Below are 13,229 nucleotides of genomic sequence, written 5' to 3'. Positions count from 1 at the left end.
CCATTTTCCCGAAAATCCTCAATTACTCATCTAATTAAGAAATTAATGGCAACAAATTAATTTAAACAAATAAAACATGTATCTCAATTTTAAAATTTGACGGATACATGTATTTCAGTGGATTCAAACTTTTCCTAAGCACGTAATATGGTAGAACAAATAATTTTTGAACTATTAAAATCTTAGTAATAAGGACTTAATCTAGTGAGATTTATGTTGTTTGCCCGACTTTTTTTTTTTTGCATAATACATAAATATGTCATTTGACTTGACCTTATCTGACGTCTGTGTCCTCCAACTTTGAATATGCACAAATAAACACTTAAACTTGTATAAAATTGAGAAACATTTGTCCTACATAGCACCCTACATGACAATTTTGTGCCTATATGTATCATGTCATGTAAGATGTATGTTTCTACTTGTTCAAAGTTTCCACTTGTACACATCCAATGTTAGGAGGCATAATGTACTTGAATGGTGTATTTATGGATTGACAGCATTTTGGAAAGACTCTGTCCAACTCAAAGAGAAAAAATAATTCTCGCCCCTACAATACTTATTGCCTTGTAGAGACAATTGGTAAAAGGTAGCAAACCAATTTCCCAAAATTAGTTTGCAAAATGCATGCCTATGATTCAACATTCAAGCTATAAAAATTGCAAACATCAACCACTGTACAAGAGGTGTAAGACCACAACATGCACAAAACAATGCAGGGAGTCCCTCACAACTAATTTACCTACAGTGGCATAAGGGAAAAAACAGAATGGCCCTCCTAATCTGCAACAAACCTACTAAACTATCATACAATCACAACTCACTCTTGCTTCTAAGTACAAACATCCCTCACTGACGCCTACTAGACTGCACAACACTATCCCAAACCTCAAAACCATCAATTCTTTGGCTTTCTGATATTGTTGATTCAGAAGGATCAGATTCAACTCCCTGAAACTTCTTTAATTTTGCAATTTGAACCCACATATTTGCCAGTTCGTTTTCAAGATAGGCTTCTCTTTGTTTGGATTCTTCAACCTTACTCTGTAATTCAGCTTCTTTCTGATCCCTTTCCACAAGAGCAGCTTCATATGAAAGCTCCCTTTCCCGGCTCAAAGCAAGTTCTCTTTTCATTTCTGCACTCAATACATTTTGCTCATTTCGTCTCGGATGAGGATCTCTTCTTCCATTTCGCATGGCAACACTTGGCTTACGCTGGGTAGAGGAACTCTTCTGGGTGGTGGCTAGCTCAGCAGCTAATTTCTCATTATGATTCATTAGCTTCGCAACTTCTTCAGAAAGTGCCTTTAATTCAACAGCTGCTGCAGACGCTAGCCCTTTGGCATACATACTCTCTTCTGCCAATTTCTGGTTCCGGAGCTCCAGTTGCTCCTTCGCCTCAACCAGTTCCGACACTTTCTTGTGGAGTTCTTCAATCTCTCTTGCCTAACAGGAGCAAAAGCAACAATTCAGTTTACATATTGTTGTGGATGAGGTAGTGGATACATAACAGAAGAATGTTAATTATAACTTAATATGTATGGGGTACTTGTTGGTACCATAAGAATCTTGAACATTTTGTGTGTAATACAAACATGAATGCACAGACATAAATCTGTAATTTCTCCAAGTGTCATAATCGAACAATGCCCCACCAGTGAAGTGTCAATATCTTTTGTCTTTTTCTTTTACAAAAAACAAGTTATGTTATTTCGTACCATATAGTTCTTTTCTTTGTAGAATCTTTCCCCCCAAAAGTAATGAGAAGAATTCTAGAATGGATGCTACCTATGCCAGGATCAAGGATAAATGGAAACTTTTTGGTAAGACCTTCTCAATTGTAGACAATATCTTATTACGAGTAACTCCAACAACTTCATACAATTCTTTTCTTTGTGGGGTCTTTTTCACCTACAAGGTAATGAGAAAATTCTAGAATGCATGCTACCTATGCCAAGATCACAGATAAATGGAAACTTTATTGATGAGACCTTCTCAATTGTAGACAATATCTTATAACGAGTAATTCCAACAACTTCAAAAAGAGGCGATTTCGGTGAACGAATAATCATTGAGTCCTCTTTCTGGACAACACATAAGTTCCTGCTATTTTATATATCCCAGAAAAAAAGGGCAAAACCTATCAGTACTGTCGATGATATTTTAAAAAAGGGAGAGGTTTTTAAGGAACCCACCTCATCCTAATTCATCGACATTCAATTAATGAATTACAAAAAAAGGAGTACTGATTGGTATATAACTTTGTAAGACTTCTCTTCTATTTTTTGGTATCTTCTCTATTTCCATTGTATTTGTATTTATTTATCATTGCTTCTGCTGAATTTTGTATTCTATAATGACAACTTTATATTTTGTTGATTCATGAAATATTAAATATGACATCCCTTCCAAAATTGAGGAAAACAATTTCCAAACTCCACTTCATTGTTTAATCCCCCACCCCCCCACCCCCAAAGAAAAAAAAGTTTTTGAAAAATATTTCAAATTTTATTATTTTTTACGCCACCCGTCAATTTTTTAAAAAGAAACCACCCCTCTAACCCTACTCCCCCGCAACCCCTACCCAGGCCATTCCCGTCAAAAAACAAATTTTAAGAAAAAATTGTTTTTAGGAAATATTTCAAATTTAATTTATTTTTTTTCATTTTTTAGGCCACCCAAAAAATAACTATTTAAAAAATTGTTTTTGAAAAATATTCATATTCGTTTTTCAAATTTGAATTTTTCTTTCCTGGTTCGGATTTTGGAAAGGTCATCGGGGTCTTGTCCTAGTTTGGATGACGGGGTCGGATTCTAGATCAATTATTGGGGTTGATTTTAGGATCAAAAATTATTTTCCAGAAGAGTACTTTTTAGTCTCAAGCCAAAAATAAAAAATATTTTTCATTCACCAACCAAACATTAAAAAGTATTTTCTACTCACCAACCAAACATGAGAAAATAAGTTAGAAAATTCACTTGTTTTCCCTGAAAACATTTTCTAGGAAAACAATTTTCTTTCATACCAAACACACCCTTATTCTTTATTTATTCTCCCATCTATACTTTTTTGTATCTATTTTTTTTGGATTATATTTGATTTGGCCTTTGATTTTCTAATTTTATATTCCTTTTGGCTTTTAATTTGGGCCACCGTGGGATTATTGGGTAAAGGAAGAACATCATAATACTCTCCCACAACCTCCTTAGAGATGTAAAACTTCAAGAGAAGTCTTCATTCTTACTGCCTGTGATGATAAACTTCGCCAAAGCCAGGAGGAGCTATGTGGAAAAGCTATTTTCAGATCTCCTCTCACTCACAGATTCCTCATGATGAAATGGCTATAGATACAAATTGTTGGTCTTTAGCAAATAAATTAGGGAACAACATAGAAAGGCTTAAGAGAATATAATGCAATGTTGACAAAGGAAATTGTTTTATTAATAATTTAGAGACATATAGTTGCAATTCCTAACTAAAAATACAAAAACATGCTAATGACTTATATGCAAAATCAAATCACAAAATGTAGGAAAGTAACTCCTAAATTCACTTAACAAAATAACAATTTGAAATCCTAAAAGTTAGCTAATGATAGACTGCAAAGCTTTTGGAGATAATGCAGTTATCTATTTTATTTTAGAGATAATGCAGCTATCTATTTTATTTTTGCAATATCCTGAGACATATTTTCAACAAATGAGTTGGCCCTCAGTAGATAAAACTGGGTCTGTTTTTAAAGCTGTTTTGTTCATTCAAATGTGGCTTCTTGCTGACCCATGAATGACCCTATATTTAAATTGCGTGCCCCACCCCACCCCTCCCTCGCTCGGGTACACGTGTCTCTGATCCCTTGCTAGCGGTATAATTTAAAAAGGATTGCTTGTTCATTGTTATAGAATGTATATAGACTTGATTCCTAGTAGAATACATTGTCTTATTTAGATAGTAGATTTGTAGCAATTAGCAGATTCACAGGAATCATCTTTCATTTCTTTCCTAAGTTAGCACACAATCTATTGTATTTATACATTGCTTACCTATTGAAATAAGACATCTTCTATCTGATATGATTACGTGGTATCAAAACCTATAGGCTCGATTCATATTCAGAAATTGGGAACTCTTCATAGGCTCTATTCATATTCAGAAATTGGGAACTCTTTGTAGGCTCTATTCATATTCAGAAAAAAAATTGGGAACTCTTCTCTGTTTATTCAAGAAAGAACTGATCATTTCAGTCATCTCCGGCGTCGCCTTATCTGTTTCAGCGCATCCCGAGTTTTCGCTGGTGTTTAAAACACCCTTTGGAGAGTTTTGATTTCCAGGTTACTCTCTTCCCTGTAGCTTCTGCAAATTCAATTTGGTATTCATCTTTTGTGCTTCTGCGGCTGCACTTCTTCTAGGATTCAAATTATTGTTGGATTTGTGGGTTGCTTGTGGTGGTTATCCCTGGTTTCTTAGTTCTTTGTTGTTGCTGCTGGGATTGGGATCTGTAACTCTGGGTTACACAATCTGCTTAAATTTTTTCAATTTTATTCTATTTTACGTTGTAATATTGATTTTCTCAAAAATTTGCTGAACATTGACGTTGTGTCTCTGCGATTGAGCTGCCTGTGGGTCCCTCTATTAGCCTTTCAGATTATTCTCTAGATACCATATCTGCATTTCTCTTCATTTAACTACTGAAGTTAAAACTAAAAATGGATGGAAGTGAGAGAGAAAGCAATCACAGAACTCAAGCAACTAATGTTGTTACTAGTCAGTCTTCTGATATTATCGCTTTGGTTTCTACGGAGAAATTTGCTCAACATAAAAAATCATTGATGGGATCCGATTCTGTTAATGCATTTTCTGAGCCAGATAAGATATGCCTTATTACCTCCTCAAATAAACGGGTTATTGATTCAGGTGCCACAAATCACACGACAGGGAATCCTAGTATTTTTTCTAACTTTCGACCACACAATTAACCATCTCCAGTTACTGTAGCTGATGGTTCAACTTGCAATAATGTTGGATCTGGGACTGTCAAACCAACGTCCAATATTACCTTGATATCTGTGTTAAGTCTACCGAAGTTAGCCTTTAACTTGATTTCTGTCAGCAAAATTACTAGAGATCTGAATTGTTATATCTCGTTCTTTCCGAATTATTGTTTGTTTCGTCATCTTACGACAAATCAAGTTATTGGTAAAGGACATGTATCTAATGATCTCTACATCCTTGATGAATGGGAGTCTCGATTAGTTGTCCGCTCGAGTGTAGTGTCTCTATTTGAAGCACATTGTCGATTGGGACACCCTTCTCTGCCTTTGACGAAGAAACCTTGTCCTCAGTTTCAAAATATTCCTTCGTTGGAATGTGAATCATGTTGATTTGCAAAACATCATCGCAGTTCAATGGGTCCAAGGGTTGACAAGTGAGCTGAGTCAACTTTTGAGTTAGTTCATTCTGATGCTTGGGGACCATGTTCTGTCGTTTCCAAATCAGGGCATAAGTATTTTGTCACGTTTGTGGATGATTTCTCTCGGATGACTTGAATTTATTTTATGAAGAGTTTCTCAGAAGTGTTTACCCATTTTTGTGCCTTCTGTGCTGAAATCAAAACTCAATTCAATGCTTCAGTACATATTCTAAGGAGTGACAATGCTAAAGAATATATGTTAGAATTGTTTCAGTCATACATGAGACAAAACGGTATTCTTCCCCAATCTTCGTGTGTTGACACACCCTCTCAAAACGGCGTTGCTGAGAGAAAAAACAGTGACCTACTTGAGACAGCTCGAGCACTTATGTTCCAAATGAAGGTTCCTACGCAGTTTTGGGCAGATGCGGTCTCTACAACTTGTTTTCTGATAAACCGCATGCCATCGATTGTTCTTGTTGGTAATATGCCTTATAGTGTTCTTGTTCCAAACAAGTCACTATTTCTGGTGGAACCTAAAGTGTTTGAGAGCACATCTTATGTTCGAAATGTTAGACCATCTTTTTCCAAGTTAGATCCCAAGGCATTAAAGTGTGTTTTTCTAGGCTATTCTCGCCTTCGGAAAGGATATCAGTGCTATTTTATAAAACTCAGCAGATATCTTGTGTCAATTGATGTGATATTTTCAGAGACTACACCGTCTTTCTATGCACCTCCCATTTTTACTAATTTAGTCTATCAGGTTACTCGTTTTGGACAAAACAATCAGACGATGTGGCTCTCCCATCCCCTAGTTTTTCTATTGAGCAGGAATCGATTGTGCCTTCAAAAGCCCGAGTAACCACCGATTGTTCTTGTTTACTCGAGGAGGCGAGAAAACCGAAGATACATGTCCATCACCAATTACTTCATCACCAAATCTTGATCTCCCTATTGCTCTTCGCAAAGGTACACAGACTTGTGAATCTACATATTCCATTGCTAAGTTTGTTTGCTATGATCGTTTATCCTCAACATCTAGATCCATGATTGTTTCTCTAGATACTGTTTCTGTACCTAAAACAGTGAGCGAGGCTTTGAATCATCCTAAATGGACTGAAGCAATGCTTGAGGAAATTCATGCCTTAGAAGAAAACTCGCACGTGGAATTTGGTGGATTTACCCAACGGAAAGAAACCAGTGGGATGTAAGTGGGCGTTCACGGTTAAAACTAATCCCGATGGTTCTGTGGCAAGACTTAAGACCAGACTTGTGGCTAAAGGGTATGCTGAGACATATGGAGTGGATTATGCAGACACATTTTCTCCGGTTTCTAAACTCACTTCTATTCGCTTGTTCATTTCTCTAGCTGCTTCAAAGAATTGGCCTTTACATAAGTTGGATATCAAAAATGCTTTCCTTGATGGTGATCTTCAAAAGGAAGTATATATGGAGCAACCACCCGATTATTTCTCTCAAGGGGAGTATGGGAAAGTCTGTCATTTGAAGAAGTCATTGTATGGCTTGAAGCAAAGTCCTTGAGCTTGGATTGGCAAGCCCAGTGAGGTAGTTCAAGAGTTTGGGTTGAAAATGAACAAATGTGATCACTCGTTCTCTATTGTCAATCAACAGCTGACACTATCCTTCTTGTTGTATATGTTGATGACATTATCATCACATGCATCTCTTCTCCAAAGTCTTTTTTGCATAATAGGTTTCCTACAAAAGACTTAGGTCAGTTGAGATACTTCTTGGAAGTAGAAGTAAATAAAAGCAAGAAGGGAATTTTTCTATCTTAGAGAGAGTATATTCTTTACTTGCTTGCGGAAACCGGGCAGCCAAACCTTGCAATACTCCAATGGTTCACATGATGCATCTAATGAAAGATGATAGTGATCCTTTTGATGATCCACACAAATATAGAAGGTTAGTTGGGAATTTTTTATTTATTTATTTTTGATGACAAGGGAAACCCGCAGCCACTACCCTTTGGGTGCGCACAGGGTAAAAAACCCGCTCCTATGCAATAGCCCGCAAACCACATAGGAGAGGTAACCCGCACTAGGCAAGCCTGATGCGACGAGCTCGACCTAGAAGGCAAACCCCTTGCTTTTGCTGGCAAGGGGTTTCGAACTTGAGACCTCCAACATGGAAGTCCCAAGTTCAAACAACTGGGCCACCCCGAAGGGTGGTTAGTTGGGAAACTAAACTACCTTACTGTGACTTTTTCGAATATTGCTTTTGCGATAAGTGTTGTTAGCCAGTTCATGTCATCACCTACGATCAAACATTGGGAAGCTTTTGGCACAAATTCTATGTTACTTGAAAGGTGCTCCTAGACTAGGAATATTGTATAACAATCACGATCATACCCGTGTTGAGTGTTCTGCAAATGTTGACTATGCTGGATCCAAAATTGATAGGAGATCGACTAATGGCTATTGTGTCTTTGTTGGATGGAACCTAGTTTCATGGAGGAGTAAGAAGCAAAGTGTTGTATCTCGATCAAGTGCAAAATCTGAGTACAGAACTATGTCCCAGTCTACGTGTGAGATTATGTGGATACATCATCTTTTAATGGAAATTGGCCTAAAGCATCATACACCAGCAAAACTTTGGTGTGATAATCAAGCGCTCTTTATATTGCCTCAAATCCGGTGTATCATGAGAGAACTAAACATATTGAGGTTAATCATCATTTTATTCGTGAGAAAATTTAGGAGAACTTGATTTCCACGGCTATGTTTAGACAGGAGACCAACTGGCTGATTTGCTCACAAAGGCATTGCATGGAGCTCGAGTTGACTGGCTTTGTAACAAGTTGGGCATGACCAATATTTATGCTCCAACTTGGGGAGGGGGGGGGGGGTTATAGAATGTATATAGACTTCATTCCTAGTAGAATACATAGCCTTTCTTAGATAGTAGATTTGTAGCAATTAGCAGATTCACATGAATCATCTTTTATTTCTTTCCTAAGTTAGCACACAATCTATTGTTTTTATACATTGCTTACCTATTGGAATAAGACATCCTCTTCCATCTGATATGATTACATTCATAATCAAACAGCTATATACGATATCCCTCTCTATGAAGGGTTTCTTTGCCCATTGAAACCATCCTCTCCGGCGGCCACCATGGTCTACAATTCGCACCAAATGGGATTAATAAAGGTAAGACCATTATCATCTAACTTAACCTCTTTCGGAACTTCAGCCCCTTCTACTTTGATTCTCATCCTAACCTATTTCAAGTGATTCATTCATGATGTTCCCTCCTCTATTTCCAGCCAACCTCCACAGAGGTTCCCAATGGCTTCGAATATTTTCTGTCCAAAGATGGAGAGGAAGACCCATTGCTCTTATCCATGTTAAAGTTTTCCCATGGTCGCAGCATCCGGCAATAGGGCATCACCATTTCAAATGTATCTTCATGCTTCCAACACCATTCTCCCAGTAAGATATGCTCTTCCATGTGTTTGTTCGGGAACTTAAAGTAAGGAGTAGCCACCCATTTCATATCTGTTAATTCCAAAAGTATTCTTCCAAGTGCTCACAGCCCACTTATGTTGGTTCTTCAAATTTACATTGAAACCTCCCACAATGCACCAGCCTAACAGTCCATTATAAAGATTTGCAGCACCGCCGGAAATGATATGTTGATATGAGATACATTAAGCCTCCTTCATCTGCCATTTGCTGGCCCTAACTGAGTCTCCATAAGGAATCTTAGGGTCTGTTTTCCTAGGAATATTTGTAACAAATGGTCCTTTATATTCATTGATGAAGTTATCAATCTAAAATGCTATGTCTCCCCCACCCTGCATTGAATGTAATTTCTGGAATAATAATGATAGATCTGTTCCCTCCTTGCACTGTAACGATGCTTATATCTTCCGAACTTGTGTTTTCTCAAACAAAAGAAGTTTGCCTGTTGCTTGTGTTATTACCACCTTCTCGTATGAGTCTCGGAGTCTTTTGATGACTCTTGTAACACTAAAACCATCCATTCAATGGCTTCCTGCTATAGGTTGAACTGCTCATCAAATTACTACTTCTTCCAACCCATTCATACCAAACTTCGGCTCTGGCTGCTAGTCTGGTAATGACGTAAGACTTAAACCTACTACAGATTCTGTTTTACCCCATGAAAATACACCAGGCTATAGAGTAATCATTAAGAGATGATTAATAAACAAATCGTAGAAGAACTCTGGAAATAAACCAGAGGTCACCAGAGAAAAAAGATTTCCCTCCCCCTCGAAAGCTGTGCCTGAGAGCCTTTCTAATTTTAAAATAGTACTTATTTTGAATATGCAGATATATCATGTTACTTTATGCAGATAGATCAGGTTACTCTCTTTGAGATTACACTTATTAAAAGAGTAGGCTATTGAAAGAAACAATGCTCTAAACCTGATCCTAATACAATCCATCCCTCTAATTTCAGAACTCTCTATTTCATATCTTGCCCGAAAATGAAATGTTCTAAACCAACCAGATAATCTCTCCTTTTAGTCTTGTCTGAAATATTATTCTGAACCAAATATTGGAATACTTATTCAAAACATCGAAAATATCACTTTAACCTACACAATAATGGAGCACCATCTTAAGTAGAAAATGACGCAACACAATCATCATGAACTATCACACTTAGTTCGCATTACAATTTATTTTTTATGAATGTGGTGTCCGGGCCAGCTTTTGTGCACCTTGACTAATTCACTAGATACCTGCCACCTCCCACCAGCAACAAGTACCAGATAACTTTGTCCACCAAGGCTAGGACAGATGGGAAGAATCACTAGATCACCTAGTGATTTTTCCCCATTTGAGTTTTGAACCTGAAACCTCAGTATTCTCAACCACTTCATTGACCACTAGGCCACACCCTTGGGTGCAGTTCGCATTACTATTAAAGATGAGAGACTTATTGAATATGAATATCACAAGAATAAGTCATTCCATAGGGTATATACTTGTGGCAGAAGCGGGAAACAGGGTACAGGCAGCCTCTTTCAGTCGGAAAATAAAAATAGATTAGGCATGGCAAAGATTAGGTATTGCAAGGAGAAAAACATAACAAGCGAAAAGTTGCATAGATGTACACTTATGTATAAACAACAGTAATATGATTATCCAGGATGTTTCATCAAAAAGAATATGATTGTGAGGTTGCGTATTTAACGGTAGGTGGCAAAGGCGATAAGAATCCTAAAGACATTTGCAGAAGGTTTTCTTGATGTGGAGAAACACTTTGCAAATCAAAATGGGAACAAAATGTAAAATGCTGAGAGAATATGACCTTAAGCTTGAAGCTGTTATTATCCCTCTAGTAAGATTCTTTTTGTTCCATCTTTCTCATTCTAGCAAATCATTTTCTTTTGTGTTGCAACAAACATATAGATCCCGAGGTATATGTGTTGAGTGGCCAACAAGACAGTAGGTGATATGCAAGAGTTTCTACTCAACAGAGAAAAACAGATGAGAACCTGGGCCTGTAGGAATAATGATTCTTTTGCATCCTTTAAGGCAACACTCTCCTTTTCAGCTCTTAGTTCCACAAGTAAACTTTTGGTTTCAGATAGACGTTGTGAATGGGCAACTGATGGATTGCGGTTTCTCTGGTCTAGGGCATCAGAAAGCTGTTGCTTTAAGGACACAATTGCTTCTTGTAGATTCTCACATTCATGGGTCTATCAAAATAAGAAATCTCATTAGACCAGATTCCATGGATCAATCAAAATTCCATGAGGAAACAGCTGAAAGAGGCAATCCACCTTTTGATTTAGCTGGTCCTGAATTATTCGATTATCAGCAGCTCTAACCTGGCAAGAGCAATATAACTGGATGATGTTTCCTACAATTGAAAGGATATGCATAAAATCGAACTACAAGGAGAAATGGAAGAAGAAATATTCTTAGTGAAGGCATGCAAGTCGCACTACCTCAAGTTCAAAAGACTTCTCATTCAACTGTGCCAAGAGCTCAGCAACAGACTGTAGAGTCCAGACAAAAGAAAAAACAGTGTAAATGGAGAAATATACTATCACAGATCTGCTGCCACCGGAATAGTAGAAGAAACCAGACTGTTTTATTTTTGATGAAGTAAACCAGCCTCTTTTATTTGATAAGGTAATAAATTATTGATGTAGAAGAAGCCAAACTTACAACAGTTTCTTCCTGGTTATCCAGCTTATCAGAAGGGCTAATAATGGACTCAGCAATTTGCATCTCCAGTGAAGCTATTTGTTCATTCTTCATTCTTATTTCATCCTTCAATGTCCTAATCTCCATCTTAAGCACTCACAGAGTTAATAGTCGGAAAGTATTTGCATTTAAAAGAAAACAATAAGATGAAAAAGATATTGTTTCATGACTTATACTTGCACTTGTTCTTTATTTGGACTCTGTGTAGATTCCTCTGACAACCGTTTTAAAACACTTGTATGCAGTGCCACTTCACCGGACAAAATCCTTTGCTGCTCTCTCAGAAGGTCAATTTGATCAATTGTCTTCATGCTAGCCTATTACACAAGAAGTAAAACTATGAGTAACAAGACCATGAGAAAGCACTGTAAGCATGACATTGTCAATTTATGCTTAAACACAAAGCTGACAGTGATTCCATGTGGGAGCTTTCTAGTATTTATTTCATGATATAAAACTTTGGATCCAATCACTAGTTTTCCCATCTGGCACTTCTCAGAGAAACTTCACACACCCTAAAAATGGAAGAATTTAAGAGCAACTGTTCCAGATCAACACTATATTTAACTTAATCTGCTAATACAATATTGGGGTTTGCTATAAGACATTCAATAGATATACTAATGTTCACTTCTTTATCAAACAGTGCAAAAATTATTAACTTTCATACCAGAGGAGTCTCTGGGTCCAAAAGGCTGTCTTCTGGAACTTCTTTATCTAATCTAACATCAGATAAATGCTCTGCTGATGGCGTGCTTTCTGTCGGTAAAGAGTGTGAGTTTCTTGATTCCATGTGATTTTCGGCTTGAGGAGTGGATGGTGTACTAGTTGACTTGAGTCCACTGGATCTATCACTAGTGCTAGCCAAGGTACCTGACCCACTGTCTCGTCTCTGCGAATAAAATAAGAATTTGAAGCAGCACAAGTAATAAGGTAAGGAAGTCCCGTTGAAAGCAGTAACTCAGATTATGGCGACTATTATCACTAGTTTCAAAGGCTTGATTGACCCTTGGGATTCAAAACATACAAGAATAGAAATTATTGCAATATAAACTGCAGTAAATATGCAATCAAGGCACACATAGAATTAAACCGACCATGCTAACCTTGATTAACACAAACTTCTTTTTGTTTTTTGAAACTGGTAATTTTATATACATCTCATTCTTAGCAAAACAGTACTTAGGTTGTACTGGAACCATATTTACAACATTTACTTCAAATTCCTATTATCTTTATCCTGAATTGAATCTAGATCATTAATTATAGAGATAAAATCATTAGAGCATAACTGATTACACCAAAATCTTACCATCAAAAGACAATTTAGCTCTAATCATTGATCAACACAAACTTCTTCATTTTTTAAACTGTCAACTTTGTAGGTATCTCATTGTGAGCAGAACAGTACATCCTATGTACTGAAACCACAATTACAACCTTAACTTCAAAATCCTGCTATCTTTATCCTGAATCGATCTAGAACATCAATTGTAGAGATAATATGATTCGAGTATAACTGATTACACCAAAAATATAGTATCAAAAGATAGTTTAGCTTGATCTTTTGCTTACTATCTCTATACTATCAAAACATCTAGAGTTT

General features: G+C 36.9%; 1 protein-coding gene across 2 annotated transcripts in view; it reads right to left on the bottom strand.

Annotated features, from left to right (window-relative positions):
- Positions 1–518: 518 nt before the first annotated feature.
- The window catches only part of LOC107014516 (kinesin-like protein KIN-7K, chloroplastic), a 48,306-nt gene continuing 35,595 nt past the window's right edge, over positions 519–13,229 (bottom strand). For both annotated transcript variants that reach the window (XM_015214446.2, XM_027915126.1), the window contains exons 18-24: positions 12,294–12,515; positions 11,800–11,940; positions 11,585–11,710; positions 11,362–11,412; positions 11,194–11,241; positions 10,906–11,109; positions 519–1,446 (exon numbers count right to left, since the gene is read on the bottom strand). In XM_015214446.2, coding sequence (XP_015069932.1) covers positions 850–1,446; positions 10,906–11,109; positions 11,194–11,241; positions 11,362–11,412; positions 11,585–11,710; positions 11,800–11,940; positions 12,294–12,515 — 1,389 coding nt within the window. In that variant the 3' untranslated portion in view covers positions 519–849. The remainder of the gene's footprint in view (positions 1,447–10,905; positions 11,110–11,193; positions 11,242–11,361; positions 11,413–11,584; positions 11,711–11,799; positions 11,941–12,293; positions 12,516–13,229) is intronic.

This window comes from Solanum pennellii, chromosome 3 (genome assembly GCF_001406875.1).
Source record: "Solanum pennellii chromosome 3, SPENNV200".
In the NCBI taxonomy this organism is placed as follows: domain Eukaryota; kingdom Viridiplantae; phylum Streptophyta; class Magnoliopsida; order Solanales; family Solanaceae; genus Solanum; species Solanum pennellii.
Note: the sequence above shows the minus strand (reverse complement) of the source record. Positions and strands in the feature narration are given on the sequence as shown.